Source organism: Marmota flaviventris, chromosome 10, assembly GCF_047511675.1.
Source record: "Marmota flaviventris isolate mMarFla1 chromosome 10, mMarFla1.hap1, whole genome shotgun sequence".
Classification (NCBI taxonomy): Eukaryota; Metazoa; Chordata; class Mammalia; order Rodentia; family Sciuridae; genus Marmota; species Marmota flaviventris.
The window spans coordinates 45,365,863-45,384,779 of record NC_092507.1 but is presented as its reverse complement, the minus strand read 5'-3'; the positions used below and the strand labels follow the sequence as shown (position 1 = coordinate 45,384,779).

The 18,917-nt window shown below is 44.4% G+C and overlaps 1 protein-coding gene across 1 annotated transcript in view; it reads left to right on the top strand.

Annotated features, from left to right (window-relative positions):
* Positions 1-18,917, top strand: part of C8b (complement C8 beta chain) — a 35,240-nt gene that overhangs the window by 13,819 nt on the left and 2,504 nt on the right. The window contains exons 4-10 of the mRNA XM_027945052.2: positions 85-226; positions 1,019-1,151; positions 2,843-3,040; positions 7,223-7,463; positions 9,303-9,431; positions 10,181-10,344; positions 17,546-17,699. Of these exons, the coding sequence (XP_027800853.2) occupies positions 85-226; positions 1,019-1,151; positions 2,843-3,040; positions 7,223-7,463; positions 9,303-9,431; positions 10,181-10,344; positions 17,546-17,699 (1,161 nt within the window). The remainder of the gene's footprint in view (positions 1-84; positions 227-1,018; positions 1,152-2,842; positions 3,041-7,222; positions 7,464-9,302; positions 9,432-10,180; positions 10,345-17,545; positions 17,700-18,917) is intronic.

Below are 18,917 nucleotides of genomic sequence, written 5' to 3'. Positions count from 1 at the left end.
AAGTCCCAACCCTGTGTCTGGAAGCTGGTAGCACTTATCACTCAGCTGCCACATGATCACGGCAATCCTCTTTCTCCATCCCAGGGAGGTGTGTCAACCGCAGACTTCTTTGCAATGGGGACAATGACTGTGGAGACCAGTCAGATGAGGCAAATTGTAGAAGGATTTATAAAAAATGTCAGCACAAAATGGAACAATATTGGGCGATTGGCAGTCTGGCCAGTGGGTAAGTGATTGTCTTTTTACTCTGTAGATAGGAAGGCCCCAAATTGAATGGAAATCTGGAAAACAGAGAAATAAGGGGCTGAAACCAACAGTTTCATGCTTTCCTTTCTGGAAGAAAAAATAAAAGGCTATTGTAAATGGGTGCCTGTGGCTGCTCTCTGGGGACATTTCTGAGTGGCTGCAGAAGTACATCCCATGGACAGACATGGGCCACGGGAGGACCAGCTTAGCAATGCTGTACAAGGAAACTGCTATGGCTGCTTCAAGGCAGGGATGAACCTTTTCTTCACACACATGATGTGACCGTGTCAGGCACTTTATAACCCTTCCCCTCGAGTCCCACTGACAATTTGCCTGGTAGGTTTTCTCCATAGGCCTCAGCCTTGGCCAGGCTAGCGGAGAGCCTCCTAAGTGGTTAATGAGGGAATGGATTCCCAGGATGTGCCTGTAATCAGTGTGTTTCCCAAGATTCTGGGGATCTCTAAGTTGGCCCGATCCTCAGGTGAGGTCAGAAGAGCCAGGTCACATAGGGCCAAACGGGTCTGGTACTCACCAAACCTTCTTGCCACCTTTTGTAGCTGCTGAATCTGTAGGTGGAAGGACGCGGCCTTCTTATCACACACATCGTTGTAATTGATGCATGATGGGACAGGGAACAGGGATCCTTAATGGAATTCCTCTCTCTAAACAAAAATCAGATCTCAGTTCCTAAGGGTTATCAGGGAGGGTCTGCCTGTTAAGCTGTCTCAACCTGAAATCTAACCTTCCCAACCCTTCTTTGCCTTTCTTACAGGATAAATTTGTTCACCAACAGTTTGGAGGGCCCAGTTCTTGATCACAGGTATTACGCTGGTGGATGCACCCCACATTATATTCTGAACACCAACTTTAGGAAGCCCTACAACGTGGAAAGCTTCACCCCCCAGGTAAGGGACAGCCCGCGGGACAGTGAAGGAGCACTGGATCAGGACCCGGCAACCTCTAGCTGTGTGGCCTGGGACATATCACTCTGTCTTTGAATTCAGTTTCTTCTTGTGTGAAGTGGGTGATCCCCACCTCAGGACACTGCACTGAGGGTGACTGACATGTGTACACAGTGGAGATAGCAGCAGCCTACCAATGGCTCCCCCGAAGGCAGAGGCATAGCTCAGAATCTGGAGTCACACAGGCTTGGTGCCTCATCCGCTGGCCACCCTGTAGTCCTAAGTTTTCGGAGCCCCCATTTTCCTATCTTTAATGTGGAAGTCATAAAGGCTCTGTGTCCAAAAAGGAGAGGAGTCCAAGAATGTATGTATGGGTTTAGCCCAGCTCCTGGTTTAATGGTGGGTCCCTGTTGACTCTTGTTACTCCCACTGTGACCAACAAGTGCTTGCCTATTAAAACAGGCGTTAGTCTAAACATTTCAAGTTATAAAACGCTACACAATCTAAGCACGTGCTTACAATTCATCTGTGCACATCTCGAAGCTCAGCTCACGGAGTGGGGTTTAGAATAGACCTGTGTTACCATGACGCACACACTTGCTGTCGGCCGTCAGACGAGAGCACGCTTGGTCCCAGGCTTACCTTACACTAAGCTCCTTCCCCACTCTGGGCCTGTTTGCTCAGAGGGTTTGGCTAGAGGATCTCATGGCGATCTTCATTTCTAAATCTACACAATTCTGGAGGTTAGGCTACTCCCTCTCGGCTGCTTCTCTTCTTCCTTTTCCCCCAGCTCCTAAAACTTACTGGCCAAAAAAGAAGAAAATAGCCTAGAGCCAAACACACCCTCCACCAAGGTGCCCAGTCTGCCCCACATCCTCCATTTTTAAGAGGGAGCCCTTGGCGTAGCCACTCGTTATACAGGCTCAGGTCCCAGGCCAGGCAGGACATACTGTCTCCATGCTATCCCATCAGGAGCTTCCTGAGGCTCCCATACATACATTTTTTTTTTATTGGGGGGGTGTGTACCAGGGATTGAACTCAGGGGCACTCGACCACTGAGCCATATCCCCAGCCCTATTTTGTATTTTATTTAGAGACAAAGTCTCACTGAGTTGCTTAGCGCCTCACAGTTTCTGAGGTTGGCTTTGAACTCAAGATCCTCCTGCCTCAGCCTCCTGAAATGCTGCGATTACAGGCGTGGGCCACCATGCCCAGCTCCATTGCTTTTTCTGTTGGCTCTTCTCTGCATCAAGCCCTCAGGCTTGCCATGAGTAACACAAAAGCTTCAACATTGTGACACCAGCACATTCTCTCACAACACCTGTCCACATCCCTCATTCTTGCATTTTCTGATTCAATGGCCTGAGCATCATTGCAGTTCCTGAAACCTTCCCAACACCACGCTCAAGCCAAATCCACAGCCCAGAATAGTCCCCCACACTTCTGCCACTCAAAATCCAAATCAAGCACTAACTCCTGTGTATGAACCCTACTACTACGGAATAGGTCTCTCCTGCTGAATCAAGAGCCCCGAGAGCGGAAACTCAAATTTTCCCTGATTTTTCTGAATCCAGAGCAATTAGTCCAGCTCTAGCACACTGTAGGGATACAGGGGCTATCTGATGGGATGTAATGAACTGATTTGAGTAAAAGGAAATTTGGAAAAAAAAATGTTTTCTTTTCTCTTCTTTTAGACTCAAGGGAAATATGAATTTGCACTAACTGAATATGAATCATACTCAGATTTTGAGCACAATGTCACAGAGAAATTTACTGCAAAATCTTCTTTCAGCCTGGGTTTTAAAATACCTAAAGTAGTTGAACTTGACATTAATGAGAAAAGCAATCAAGGCAAACATTATATTAGCAGAATCAAACGATTTTCTCATACGGTAAGTATCCATTTGTTGCTTTTAAACTTACATGTGTTCCTTTGAAATTTCATGCCCACAGATGTGCCTGCATTCCTCATTACTCCCAGTCCTCACAATCAATGGAATTTCTGTTGTCTTGAAATTCATTTTGTAAGCAAATAGTTTGGTGTGACATTAATTTTTTAGAAGGGTCAATAAAAGCTTTCTGTAATTCCGTTTTTATGGCTCTTAAAATTTTTATCTCTTTATTTTGTTTTATTTGTTCTTTTTAGATATACATGACAGTAGAGTATATTTTGACATATTATACATAACTGGAGAATAACTTATTCTAATTAGGATCCCATTTTTTGTGGTTGCACATGGTGTGGAGTTACAATGCTCATTTATTCATATATGAACACAGGACAGTTATGCCCAATTCCTTCTACTGTCTTTTCTATTCTTATCTTCCCTCTCTTCCTTTCATTCCCCTTTTGTCTAATCCAATGAGCTTCTATTCTTCCCCTGCCCCCAATTTATTGTGTGTTAGCATCCATATATCAGAGAAAACATTCAGCCTTTGGTTTGGGGGGATTGGCTTACTTCACTTAGCCTGACAGTCTTCAGTTTCATCCATGTACTGGCAAATGCCATAATTCCATTCTTCTTTATGACTAAGTAATATTCCAGTGTGTACACATACCACAGTTTCTTTATCCATTCATCTGTTGAAGGACACCTAGGTTGGTTCCATTGCTTACCTATTGGGAATGGAGCTGCTGTACACATTGATGTGGCTGCGTCACTATAGTACACTGATTTTAAGTCTTTGGGGTATAAACTGACGAGTGGAATAATTGGGTCAAATGGTGGTTCCATTCCAAGTTTTCTGAGGAAACTCCATACTGCTTTCCATATTGGTTGCACCAATTTGTAATCCCACCAGCAATGTATGAGTGTATTTTTCCCCCAGATCCTCACCAACATTTATTGTTCATGTTATATTCTTGATAATTGCCACTTGGACTGGAATGAGATAGTTTTATTGGTTTTCAATAAGGTTTTTCCTCTGGTTTTCAGAAATCTTAGGATATAGCTTTGCCAGACCAAAATACCTCCAGAGACTTTTTAACCCACTCCAATTTGACTTCTGTCACAGACACTCAGATTGAAATCCATCTCTCTAATATCACCCAAGACTTCTTCTCTAACTTCTCGGGGCCTTGTGGTGACACTGATGGCACCATTTCTTTCCTCTTTCTCCTGCCTTCTTCCTGCTCCTTATCAATTTCCGTTCTGGGTTCAGCATCCCTGCCTATTCTTTACTTCACTCCCTCCTCACCCTGCTGTCGCCCTGGGTGATCTGCTGCTCACTTGCTCCTCTGCGGGGACAAGCTGTGAGCCCTCATCCCTGCTCCACCCTCTCTGTGAACTCCGGCACTGCCCCATCCACTCTCCTGAGCCCCTCACCTGGCTGCCTTGCCCTCGCTCCAAGGTCATCTCTACCTACTGAGTTTTCAGCCTATGTTAGTGGCATTGCCCCCTGGCACTTTTATAAGCTAAGAACTGCAGAATCATATTTGGCTCCCCCTTCTGCTTCCTTCCCATATCTGTTGGTAACCAGTCCTTCAGCACCACTCTCTGTTACTTTTTTTTTTTAACCCTAACTCCTACTACATCTGAATCAGCCCAGGTCCTTCCATCTCCTGCTCTGCTCCACTAACCAGTCTTCCTGTCTCCCAGTTCGCACCTTCACATGCGTGTGCTGCAGAGAGGTGTTTCCAATGCTGCTTCTAACCCTGTCATCTATGCCCTGTTGCCCAAAGGTAAAGGGCAAATCCAGTGATGATAGAAAAATAGTAAAGGGAGGGGCAGCAGTGAATAGAATGTTGGAGAAGCAGGTGAGGGCAGAGTTGAATCAGAATCTTGAGTTCCAGGGAGAGGAAGGTGCCTTTTTGTCCCTAGCCACTGAGAATTTTCAACCTGGGCATGATACGATAGGAAAGGAATCAGAGTGGGGGTTGGGGAGAGATCAAAACTGAAAGACCAGAGTGATTCATATGAGAGAAAAAAAAAATGGTGAGGGGCTGAGTCCCTGCTGCTGAAATACTAACCAGGAGGAAGTGGATAGTCACTACTAGTTAGACTGTGCATGACTTGGCTTCTCTGTCCTCATGTTCTGGGCTGTGCACTGCTTCAAGACAGAGACTGTCAAATGGCACTTAGTAGGTGTTCAATACTAAACTGTAGCAATGAAGGATGGGACTGACTGAAAGGAACTTGCCTCGCCAGGAGGGGAGCAGTGGGTGGCTTTCATTGTCCCCCGGCCTCTCTCCTCTTCCTCCCCACTCACCTCCCTGTTCAAACTGCCAGTTAGAAGATGCTGACATTGAATGAGGCACTGCATTAGAGACTTGGGACCTAGAGACATATGTCACATGATTTTTTTTCCCCATTTAAAATTATATTTTGTATTTTTTTAATTGCACATATTTATGGGGTAGAGTGTGATAATTTGGTACAAATATACAATGTGTAATGATCAATTCAGGGCAATTAGCATTTCCATCTCCTCAAAGATGTATGACTCCCACATGACATAAGAGCCTTCTAACTCCTCTCTCCCAGTGCTCCATAAAATATGTGATAAATTTCTCTTGCCTGCGGTGCTCAAGGTCAAGTAGAAGAGGCCAACCGCAATGGAGTACGAGTGTCATCCCACGCTAGATGGGCTTTCATGGAGGTTGAGATTGGGGGAAGCATTTTCAAGCCATCATGAGCAGGATTACATATGATATTTTAAAACAAAAATCTTTGACCTCAAGGATCCATAACATAGGAGGCACCAATCCAAAGTGGAAGAGACCCTGGCAGGTCAAATGTCCTTGATGGAGTATGTTTTCTGTGTCAGGCTGTATGTAGCCTTTGCACAAAGTTGTGATTCTGGCAGGGTCTTTGGGATAGTTTACTACTATTAGGCAACCATGCATGAGGACACTTCTTTAATAACTCTCAGTTTTATTTATTTATTTTTTGTTAAGGTTGACACACAATCTGTTCCATTTTGATTCTGACAACTTTTATAAACACATAAAGAGGAGACACAACTTAAAAAGCTTCGGGAAAGTCATGAGCAGAGTACCTATTGATTGCTTGGTAGGTGGGGGAAAGGGAGAAAGATGAGTCCTGAGCCCCTGGCAGGGGTGAGATCAAGCCAGGAAGGGGGATAGCCACAGGCAGGGCTTCAGGGCTCACAGAGCTGAGGGTTTCAGGATTGGAGCAGAAAGGGCCTCACAGATATCTTCTACCCTTGGCCATTTCCTCTGCCTACACCCCAGGAGAGGGACCTCTCACCCCAGGTGGTAGGAATACCTCCCAGAGGCTTATACTTTTTCTGGTATCTCTAACTTTCATTTTTTTCCCATACCTCAATGACACCAAACTTTTTCTCTAAAGGACCAGAAAGGAAGTATTCCAGATTTTTCAGGACACTAGGGTCTCTGTTGCAGCTACTCTACGCTGCTGTTGTGTGTATAGCAGCTACAGCCAGTACACAAATTCACGGGAATGGCTGTGTTCTAATAAGATTTATTTACAGAAACACACAGCAGATTTGATGCAGGCTGAAGTTTGCCAACTCCTGCCACACACTACCATATCTATCCTTCCTAAAACACCATTTTTACTTTTTGTCGTGTTGTTTGGGTTTTTTTGTTTTTTTTAATTTTTTTTATCTTTTTTTGGAACTGGGGATCAAACCCAGGGCTTTGCGACTGCGAGGCAAATGCTTTGCCACTGAGTTACATCCCAGCCCTATCATTTTTACCTTCTTGGGTGGCTTTTCTTCACACACTTTAAAAGACGTAAGCAAATAGATTTTTTTTTTTGGCAAATTAGCAAACCCTGCTCCCTTCAGAGCAGCCCGTGTGCCCCAGCTGTGCTCTGCTGCACCTGCTTCTGGTTACCCTTCACAGTCCCAAGGTGCTGCAGTCAGGAGGGGGGTTTAGAGCAAGCTTTCCCAAGCTGGAAAGGACATCAGGATATTCATGAGAACTGCAAAACTTGTCAAAGAGGCCGTCTTCTCTCAAATATCCTAAAGGAATCATAAGACTGGTGACCCTGGGCTAAGAACACCGGCTGGTATTTGTAAAGTTCATCTTCTCATTCCAGATTCCTAACTTTAAAGGTCTGGTTTTCCCATGTTGGTATTTCATTTAGAAAAGTAAGTTTCTGCACGCACGCGCTGACCTTGAAGGAGCACATTACAAGCTGAAATCCAGAAACCTCATGCTCCATCATGAATTCCTTCAGCGAGTCAAGCTCCTGCCCCTGGAGTACAGCTACGGGGAATACAGAGACCTCTTCCGCGATTTTGGGACCCACTACATCACAGAGGCCGTGCTTGGGGGCATTTATGAATACACGCTCATTCTGAACCAAGAGGCCATGGAGAGAGCAGGTACACCGCCTGAGGGACTGTGGCTTGCCTGACGGGGCACATGAGTGACAGGTTGATGGGAAGACTCTCATACCGGTGGTTGGGGGAAGATTAGAAGTTGGTCTTCCAGTTTTCCTTCTGCCTATTGGACTACACTGACGCTGTCACATTTACAGCTTTCTCCTCCTCTTTGGACTTGTTAATGTCAATCTTTTATATACCTACTCTCTCTGTCTGGTCACATCCAGTCTCATGGCTCTAAATACCTTTAACATGCAAATAGCTCCTAATTTATATATTTATCCTGGATAAGTATATAAATTTTACCTGTACCCAACAGCTTATTTTACGTTGAAATGCCTCCTTGGTAACTCCACTTGAATATCTAACAACCATCACAAACTTAACATGCTCCAAAGAAAACTTGGAATATTCTCCCCACCCAATATGTTTTTCCACATCTCAGAAATGATCCCATCATCTAACCAGTGGCTCAAGCCTAGAGTCAACCTCAATTATTTTTCTTTCCTTCCAATCTATTAGTAAGTTCTCTCAGCTTTACCTCCAATCCCGTTTTTACTATTACTACTGTGAACTCACTCTGAGGCTAGGGCTTCACATTCAAAATGTAATGGGCATGTGAATTATGGACAAATCTTATGAGAAGTTGGTTCTGATTCTGTAGCTTTGGAGTGAGATCTGAAATTTTGCGTTTTTAATAAGCTTGAAGATGATTCTGATGCTTGCTGCTGGTCCACAGATCACACTTTCAGTAACAAGTTCTCGGATTATCATTATAGTCTCCCAATTAGTATCCAACCCCCATCCCGCCCCTATAATCCACCTTCTAGGCAGATATCTGACATCTTTCCAACTGGGAATGTCTCCATTTTGAGTCTTGCTTTCCAATCCTGTATTCAATCCCACAGTGAAACCCTTACATAGACTTCAGTGGCAGAGCCAGGGCTTAGTTATAAATCCAATGTACTTGCAAGAGGACACATGGTATATAATGTAAATTTATGTCAGCACAACCTCAGTCTTGCCAAGATCAGGAGCACCTTCCTCCATATCAGTGGTTCCAAAACTGTAGGACAATGTATGATTGGTGACTCTCACTTGTGGAGTGTCACCAGTGTCCTGCATTGAAATCACCTCTCTATGAGGTCACATGTACATGACCACAGAAGCACTCTTTCTTGTAACACCTGCTAATGTTGCAGGGGATTCCTGTTTCAGGAATATGCTTTGGACCCATATCTCTGGAAATCCTAGTGGTTAAAGTTGCTCTTGTGTCTCTGTACCAGCCTCACAGGGCTACTGAAATTGCCTTCAAGTCGTATCTGAGATTTCAGCAAGACTAGGAGAGGATGCCTGGGGGAGAATTAGGGAGAAGTAGGCAAGAGTCCAAATATGAAGAAACATAGGGAGAATGTCCCTTTTTCTTTGCGAAGTACAATACCAGACATTGTATATGCATTTCTTCAATTTACTAGTAACAAGTTTTTCCTATTTTATTAAACATTAAAGAAGCATGGGTTAGTGAAGGTGGCCAGGCTGCAGCAACCTCTGTACTCACTGAATCACTACCTACTGGCATGATAAGGAGTCAAATTCTTAGAGATGACTGAGTTTGAAGGCAGCAAAAATCCTGTCTTAGGAGGAGGCTGAACCCGAAAGTTGAGGATCTTTATAAAGCCTCTGCTCTGCTACCAGTAGCTGCCTGTATTTTCCATCATCATGGTGGTGACCCAAGTCCCTGTGACATCTGGGAAGGGTTAGGCCTCTAGAGTCATCACAGGGGAAGGGACAGAGTGAATTACCTCTTAGACCATAGACCTCTTTCCTTGCTTCCTTCAGATTTTTCTCTTAATGATGTCCATGACTGTGCCAAAGAAAATTTCAAATTTGGTGTAACCATCAAAAAAGTCAACGTGAAACTGGGTATATCAGAAAATAAATGCAACAGGATTCTGAATGAAATCAAAGGTGAGAGGCAGGGGCATGGGACTTCCAAGCTTATAATCACTTCCCCCTCCCTGGAGCTCCTGGTGCCAGTCTCCTTTTAAGCTAAGCACTGGCTTTTGAAGGCAGCAAAAATTTCACTTTCAACAGGAATCTACCCAACAAAAATGCACCAAGCTCTTACTGTGTTGCAAGCTACTTTTGCCAGCTAAACATGCAAAAATGAATTAGATTAAATCTCTATTTTTACAGTGCTCTTAAGAGGTAAGCAATCAACAAAAGTAGTAATGACATGGCTGAATCCAGTGTAGGGTATCAGGGTGGACTTCCTAGAGGAAGATATATCTGCCTGCCTGCTTGCTATCTATCATCTATCAACCATTTCCCAATCTATTAATCTATCTATTTGCCTTTTATCTGCCTACCTCCCTACCTTACATCCTTCTATTTACCTATCTATTGCCTTCTATCATCCATCTCTCTACCTAGCTATCTTCCATACACTAACTTAGTAATTGGCATTTAAGATGCTCAAGGTAAATGTCCCTTCCTTGTTCTGCCCCCAGCTTGTGTGATCTGTGACTGGGTGAGCTTTCCTTTTGCTCCATACACAATGCCTCCCTTGCAGGCAGGGATGTGTCTTGTTCTCCCACGTCTCCCAAGCAAGCCAGAGAAATTATGGTACCCGAATTGTTCAATGGGCAGCAGTGAATTCAAGGTGTGAAAGTGGATCCTCTGATGAATTTCCAGCCCTTCCTATCCATTCATTCCAGATAGAAACAAGAGGAACACCATGGTGGAGGACTTGGTGGTCCTTGTACGAGGAGGAGCAAGTGAGCACATCACCACCCTGGCCTACAAGGAGTTGCCGACAGCCGACCTGATGCAGGAGTGGGGAGACGCCGTGCAGTACAACCCAGCCATCACAAAAATCAAGGTACACACAGCCACTCTACTCACCCTTGCCTCTATCAGAACACAGCTTCGGAGGGCCCACCATGAGCCAGGGCATAGAATGCAGAGATGAGATCTATGCAGGCTCTAACTCTTAAGGCACATCCTTGACAGCAGAAATGATATCCAGAAAGAAAAGATTAGAACACATGACTTGGTACCACCTAGAGACCCCTGGCTCCCTCCTCGGGTCCCTAAGTTGCTAAAGGAAATTAGCAACCAGCTTCTGATTCTACCCTTCTTAAATTAATGTTCTTTCCATTTCATCAAGGAATCACTCATTCAGTCATTTGTTTATTTAAACATTTATCCATTCAACCAACAAACAGTGGCTAAGTTCCACTGTGATAGTTCAGGAAGTGAGGAAGGTGCTGGAGGAAAACCCAAGATACCAAGATGGAAAATACAGTCTAGGATGAACAGTAAGATGCACGCATGGACAACTAGCTTACAGGAAAGGATGAGGCATCATGATAGTAACTAACATATTCAGAGTACCTGCTGGGTACATGACATTCAGCCAGGGGCTGTAAGGGTGTTATTTCCTCTAATTTGCAATGGTCTACCAACTAAGTATGTTTATCTACTTTCATGACTGATCAAATCAAGAGAAGGTATATCCATCCTCAGTTGCTCAAGAAGCTCTGCTAGGTTCAGAGAGGAGACTTGAATTGTTTTCTACCAGCTAGAGAACACATGGTATATAATGTGGGCTTAGTGGGAAAAAAAAATAATGATCCTAACCAACTGTCACTCCAAACAAGAGGAGTCTGACAACCTTAAACTGGAAAGACATTTGTTAGAAAAACACTGTCACACACATCAGCACAGGTACGTACTCGCCTGTGGGGACTTCTGCATGGTACCCACAGTGTGTCTGTATGATGGGCCATTGTCCAACCCCTGGAGAGTCCCTTTTGAGTCAAGGAGGGGGACTGAGAGGCTGGAGCTCTGACAAGATACTCTGCAGTCCCAGACCTTGGCACTTTTCCCCAGTATCTTCATTTGCATGTCAAATGCAGGGTTTTTCTCCAGAACAAAAAGGCTGCCATTCACATCCTCTCCTCTGCACTTGCTCAGCAGTGACCCTGAGGACATAGTTGCTGGTGATCACAGGAAGGATGAAGTCAGCCATGGGTTACAGGCAGCTCCAGAAAAATCTAGGCTTGACTGATGCCATGGTGACATTGGTTGGCGTCACAGCTGGGCATGGAAAAGAACAGAGAATTTATGGGAAAATAAGTTCCTGGTTTTGTTGTTGTTTTGTTTGTTTGTTTGTTTGTTTTAACTGAAATATCTTATCTAAATTAAAAAAAAAAATTGAACACACAAAGAAGGCCCTGGCCACTCAGCAAGGTTGAACATTAGCTGCGTGCACATCAGAGCATCAAGTGTCAAGTGTGCAGTGTGGTGGGGCAGGAGTGGGGGTGGGGAGGTCAGAGATGTTTTCCAGGAGCATTGAGGCAGAGGGGAAGGCAAGGAGGTAGAGTGTTTCTGTGCCCCTACCCAGCTGTGACCTCTTTCATGCACTCTTTCTGGAAAGAGAAAACTGGGGATGGTTTCACAGTATCTCAAGATAACTCTTCTCTGCAGAGCCTGCTGACCAGGCAGCTGGGGTGATGATTGATTTTCAGGACAGCAGAGCTCACTAGATAAGCATTTCCTAAGCACATGAGCATTGGCTAAGACTTGAGGACATTCATGAGTCCTTAAGATTAAGATCTGAAACAGGATTTCAGTAGATATCAGATAGACAGGGAAGGAGCCCACAGAAGCACCCATTCACGCTATTTGCTGGTAAACTTCCGGCAGGGAGAGGTGACGCCTCATTCAAAGAAGAGTTAAGACATACGGACATATAAAGAGATTTTTGAACACAAAGTTTCGAAATTACTTTCAAGATGCAGAAAATGAGCGTTTGTCTGTAAGGTGGAAAAACAGAAAGAAATTTTTAAATGTGTTGCTTTGTGATGATAATAAAATTCAAGAAAATGAAGAATTTATGAAATAAAAATAGAAACTGAGATGTTTAGACACTAATCAGATAAAAGGAAAGTGGCTGAATGTAGGAACCAGAAGCACAATAGCAGAATTAAAACCTACATTGGAAACTATAAAGAACAGAATTGACACTGCAGAAAATTGAGTCAGTGATGTGGAAGTGCTATAAAAAAATGTTCTTATAATGCAGAAACAAAAGACAAAGAGATTAAAACAATGACAGAAAAGAAATATGATGGATGGAGTACAGAAGTGGAAACTGAAAACACAAAGACTCCTGCCTGAGAAAGAGACAAGATTAAATGTGAGGACACATTAATCAGGCACGTAATAGGAGAAATTTCCCTGAGCTGATAATACAAAATGAACAGCTCACTGAAAACTAAGTGAAAGTACCGAAAACAAAACGATCCTGAAACCCATCCTGGAGGGATGCTTTACTTTTAGGAACAAATATAATCGACAGGAATCAAAGTCAAATGGTCCTGGGAGTATTTGCAGCAGAAAATGCCTGAAGAGAAGAGAGCACCAACTATTAGGTCTTAAAGGAAAATTTTGTTACCCGGTGAAATGGTCTTTAAGGGGTAAAGAATTTCAAAGACATTTTGAGATAATGAAAGAGTCCCAGAAAGGGGTTGCCAAATCTAGCAAATGGAAAGTTCAGGATTATCCAGTTAAATTGGAATTTTGGATAGACTAGGAATAAATTTATTTTAGTGTAAGCATTTCCCAAAGATTGCATGGAATATACATATCCCCCCAGAATTATTTGTTGTTTATCTGACGTTCAAATATAACTGATAATCCTATATTTAACTGGCAATCCTACTCACAAGGTCTATCATCCATGCACATTTCTGCAGTAGTCAGGGAACCTAGGTTGTGGGCTGGGACCCAGGCTGATACACAGGAGCATTGGCACACCCAGGATAGAAGGAAAAAAAATATGGTAGTAAACAGTGCTCATATGGAGATCAGGATAGCCTAGATCTTTCTGCAGAGAAATAACCCCCAAATCATAGTTGTTTAGTCCAATAGAAGCTTATTTCTCATCCATGTCATCTCCAAGAAGTGTTGGTTGAAAGACTCTGCTCCAGGTGGTCACTCAGGGATCCAAATGAGGGGATTATCTTGTCATGTGATCCCATGATCACCACAGCACGGTTAGGGGAGAGCAAGAAGTCACCTCCCTCTACTCTGAAAGCTTCTGCTTGGAAGCGACACTCGTCTACCTGCCTTTCACTGGTCAGAACAACTCACATTGCAAACCTGGCTTTAAGGAGGCAGCCCTATTGTGTGCAAACCTGCCTCTGAAGAACGGTAGCCCCACCAGATGCCTAGAAGGGAAAGAAGCTGAAATACTCAGTAATCGGTTAAAATGACCATCATATCTTTCTAAAGAAAAATCACTTATAGATTTCTAAAAGCAAATTACTCCAATCAAGAGAAAATTTAAAATACGATACACTAGCACTTGCCTGGTAAAATGATATCAGATTTGAACTGATAGATGTCACCCCTCAAAATAAATTCTGAATTTCAAACCAGGAAACTATGAGTACAATTGAGTATAATTAAGTGGCAGACAGCATAATAATAATAATAATAATAATAATAATAATAATAATGCATATTTTGCCATAAGTGGAATTCTTAATATGTGAGAAATGATACAGTTTATAAGAAAGAAACATCTCAAAGGAAATGAAACCCCAGTTGGCTGATACGCAAAAGCTAACCTCTTTAATAAATATAAAACCTAAAGTAACAAGTACAATAAATTATTTTTTAACCTATCAAGTTGACAAAGGTTAAAAGTCTATATTCAAAGCCAATGGGAGTGACAGGGTGGGAATATAATTTGGTCCAACTCTTTAGGAAAAGAACAGAAACAGATACCTCCAAAATATTCAAAAAAAAAAAAAAAAAAAACCTTTATAGCTTTAGATCCAGTAACCCCAAATGCAAGAATCTACCAAAGAACTAATTTGAAAAGTCGATGAAGATGTCAGTAGAAAGACATGTCAGGTTTGGTTATTTGTAGTAGCAAAAGGGAAAAGGAAACATCTCAAAGGCTCAACCATGGAAGAGCTGAATACATTGTGATTCATACAGCAGGAAGCTCTGAAGTCATGAAAAGGCATTTATTTTATCAAAGCCTACTGAATCATGTGGGGAAATGTTCATATTATAGTAAGCGAAAAAAAAAAGTGGGCTATAAAATTGCACTCGTGCACCGATTGGGTGTAAATATCTGTCATCCACCTGTCGACATAGAATCACTACAGGAAACAGAGCAGGATATTTTAACAGTTCAATTCCTTCCTGCCACTTACTGGCTATATGCCTTCCATCAACTACTTAACTTTCTGTGCCTCTGCTTTTTTATCTGGACAATGGGGAAATAGAAGACTACCCACTCCCAAGGTGGCTGTGAAGATTGTTGGCTAGTGTGTGTCAAGTGTTACCCTGAGCAGTTTAGAGATGCTAGCTATGGTAACAGCCATTTGTTATGCAGAAGAGAGCCACAGTCCACTCTAGAGAAAGAACTGCATGGAGTTGAGCAGTTACTGACATCATCTCCTTCCAGCAATGGGATAAATAAAATGTTTGCAAGGCTAGATATGTCAAGGACCCAAGGACCAATTGAATATTTCGAATTGAGAGGTGCAGAGGAAAGAGGATGAGGAAAGGAGGGAAAGGGAGAGAGAAAGGAAGGAGGAGAGAAGGGAAAAAAGCAAAAAGAAACAGTGAATCTAAGAATGGATACACTGCCATACGAGTTTAAAAAGGAGATGGGGAATTCTGCAGTTGCTGATGAGTTCCAAAGCAAACCACTGGAGTCTGAAAATTTTATAAGAACCCTGGGGGGAATAACTAAGCCTTTTTTTTTTAAATCAATTGTCATCCCAAACAAGCAGGAAAAACACAGACTTTGGATTAGCATCCTCGTGATGCCATTTTATGAGTTGTGTGACTTCGATCAATTTACCTACCCTTGTCTGAAAACGAGGCTAATAATTACTGCCATGTGAGGATGGCATGGGTCTGTTTGTCAACCCCCACATGGCCGCTGGAGCATAGTGTATGTGGAAGACTGACTGGGGTTTGGCTGCTGACTCGCCTCACTCCCTGGAAGCAGTCTCCGAGTTTGCAGGGAGATACCACGGAGGTGAAGGTGGTCTTCCACGGTGCTTGGAAGCAAAGGCAGATTGTTGGAGGAGCTCTTCACGGGTGTAAAACAAGCTCCCCCTTCCTCCCTCCTAGCCCCCAACATGTGCGGCCAGCAGGCTGGACCACTCTGCAAGCAGCTTCTGGATCAATTCATTGACCACAAAGCAGTGAGACAATGGGACCACCGAGGGGCTTGCTTTGCCCACTGGAGCGAAGGTCAGCATCGGATGCATTAAGAAATGGAAGCAATTTTCTTCCCACTGGAGGCTTCTATTAAGCATGATTGCCTGCATTTAGACAGACTCTAAGCTCTCCAGGGCTGGTTTGGGGCAGGATCACAAACAAAATCTGGAGAGGAGCCTGGCTCTGGATAGGAGCTGACACTTCAGCCAAGTGGAGTTGAACTCTGTGTGCGTCTGTGTGTGCACACACTCTAGTGGGAATGGCCTAGAGTCTTACACATGCTAGGAAAGCGTTCTGCCACAAAACGACACCCCCAGCCTGGAACTGAACATTTTAAACTACCTCTCTGGAATGTTCCTCTCATCATGGTCTCAACTGTGGCACCATATCCATCTGTGGCTTCTCCCTCGTGCTCACTATGAAGTCCATCAAGGGACCAGCATCTCCTGTTTCTGCCACTCTGTCTCTGACAGCCGTGTGTGCTCCTCCTTGCCTACAACCATTACCTTGAGATCCATCACCCTACGGAGGCATCCCACCCCCCTCATGCATTTTCCTTACTGAGCTGCAGAGTGCATCCTCAAGACACAGAGCTGAGCAGTGCCTGGCTCTAAACTCCACAAGCTTACAGTCTAGTCATGGCAGAAATCAAGAGGCTTCTGACATGAAAAAAAAAATTAATGACAATAAAGAAGTAGTCAAGCCTGGCGCAGTGGCACACACCTGTAATCCCAGCAGCTCAGGAGGCTGAGGCAGGAGGAATGCAAGTTCAAAGCCAGCTTCAGCAACATAAAGAGACCCTAAACAACTTCATGAGACCCCGGGGTCTCCCTGAGGATGTGGCTTAGCAGTTAAGCATCCTTGGGTTCAATATCTGGTACAAAATTTTTGAAAAGTTACTCAAAGACAGAATTTGTACCAGATGAGTATCCCAAGTGTTTAATGGAAGGAAGGTGCTCGGTGAGCTTTAGAGCTCAGGAGAGGCTTCCTGATTGTGGCTCTGACATGACGGAAATGATTCTGATAGGTTTGAAGGGAGAGTGATGTGGGGACAATAATTCCAAAATACTCTTAAAAACATGCTAGAATGTCACCTCCTCACCAAAGACAGATGAACATGCAGTCCTTCCTGTCTCACCTGCGCCTCGCCACCCATTTCCTGTGAGGTGGCTGTAACCACCACACGGTTCAGATGCTCCTCAACTTACCATGAGGCGATGTCCAGATAAACCCTTCATAAATTACAAGTATCCTAGGTCACAAATGCATCTCACATCCCTAACCTGCCGAGCATCCTAGCCTGGCCACACAGTGAGATGCAAAGTGTCAGAGGTTCTCCTCCTGACCTCAGGGCTGTCTGGAAGCTGGGCTCAGAACTGCTGTCACCACTGTCCAGGATTACAAGGGAGTTTGGCAGATGGCCAGTCCAGGAAATGGTCAAAATTAAAAGTACCATTTGTACTGAATATGAGTCACTTTCATTGAAAAATTCTAAGTCACAGACCATCTGTAATCACTGATTGGTATGTTTGGATTCTGAGTTCCTAGAGAGTGGAGATTATGTTATTCAATGTTCAGTGTCTAGCACTTAGTAGGTATCAGTGTTTGTTGGCCAGAATCTGAATGAGTTCACATGCACGTATTGGGTGACATGGAGGCAGAGAGGGATTGGGCCTCCATTCAGGTGCTGTAGCATCGGTCCGGTTCCGCAGGAGTCCACCGGCAATCTCCCTGCCCTGACCCTCTGCCCATTCCTGGGTAGACTTGCTTTGGGCCTCAATGTGATGAAGGCCTTCTCTCCAAATAAATGCTTTCCTTCTTCCCAGGCAGAGCCTCTGTATGAGCTGGTGACAGCCACGGATTTTGCCTATTCCAGCACAGTGAGGCAGAACATGAAGCAGGCTCTGGAGGAGTTCCAGAGGGAAGTCAGCTCCTGCCATTGTGCTCCCTGCCAAGGGAATGGAGTTCCTGTCCTGAAAGGTACTTCTTCCAGGTCACCAGGGTCCCTGCTAGAAGCCATCATCTGAAGGAAGCTGGCTTTGGGTCCATTTGCCCACCTCTGTTTCAGAAGAAGTTAGAATGCAGACCACCCAGGAGCTACTCCTCTGACCATCAACATACCTAGGTCCCAGCCTTCAGGGCCACAGTGGGTGACAATAGCATTTAGCTGAAGCCAAAAGCAAAGAACGGCTAAAGACTCAGAGAACCTCTTCTTGTCAAGGAAGAAGGCCTGGGCTGAGTGGGAGGAAGCCTCTGTGCATGTTCTGATCAATACATGGCAAGAAGATTGGAAGGCAGCAGCAAAGATGGCCCAGCAGAAATTGGCCGTGGACTTCAAGGGTCACGTCTGGGGTGGCTGCAAGGGGCGAGGCAAACTGGGAAGGAAAGGTGGGCTGGGAACTTCTGCTCCTGTGGTGATGGGCTGGTCAGACTCTGAGCAAGAGTCCAGTTCAGCACTCCAAACAGGACATGAGGAGCCAGCCCCAGACTAGGGAGCCAACTGGAGTCAGGGCCTAGTGCAGGTGGAAGGAACTAGCCCTGCAGAGGGGACTGAGAAGTGCTCTCCAGGAGGAAGATTCCAGTTGTTCCCATTGCCTAACTGGATGTTTCTACTTCTCAGACAGAAAGGATATGGGCAAAGCAGATGTAGTGAGGGGGTCCAGCCTGGGAGTCCTGCCACAGCACATCTGACATGAGCTGACATTTGACCTTCCATGAGGGTCAGTTCCACAGGAAGTGGATCAGCTCATCAGCTCCAGGTTTTGATCTGGGGTTGCTGAAATCCTCCTTGCTTTGCACAGAATTAGAACGTAGAAGCATCCTAACCTGAAACTGTAGAGTGGAGGTGCCAGAGAGTGGCATGTTCCAAGGGCCTGACCTTTGAAGGACAATCCTGTAAAGGGATTCTAGTGGGAGCAGATGAGAGAAACTCCAAGGGGACAGATTACAGATTAACATGAGGAGGCACTTCCAAAGTCTCAGAACTGGCTAAAGACAGGGTGAGCCAGGTAAGGGTAGTGAGTTCCCCATCTGTAGGGGTACTCAAGCAGAGGCTGGTGATTCCTTGTGGCAAATGATGATTGTGTCTCCATGAGGACTTCTGATCCTGAAGCCTTATAGACATGGGTCAAATGTCAGCTAAGGAGTACTTTTCCTCACCAACCCCATGTACCTCCCCGTGGTGACTCCACACATCCT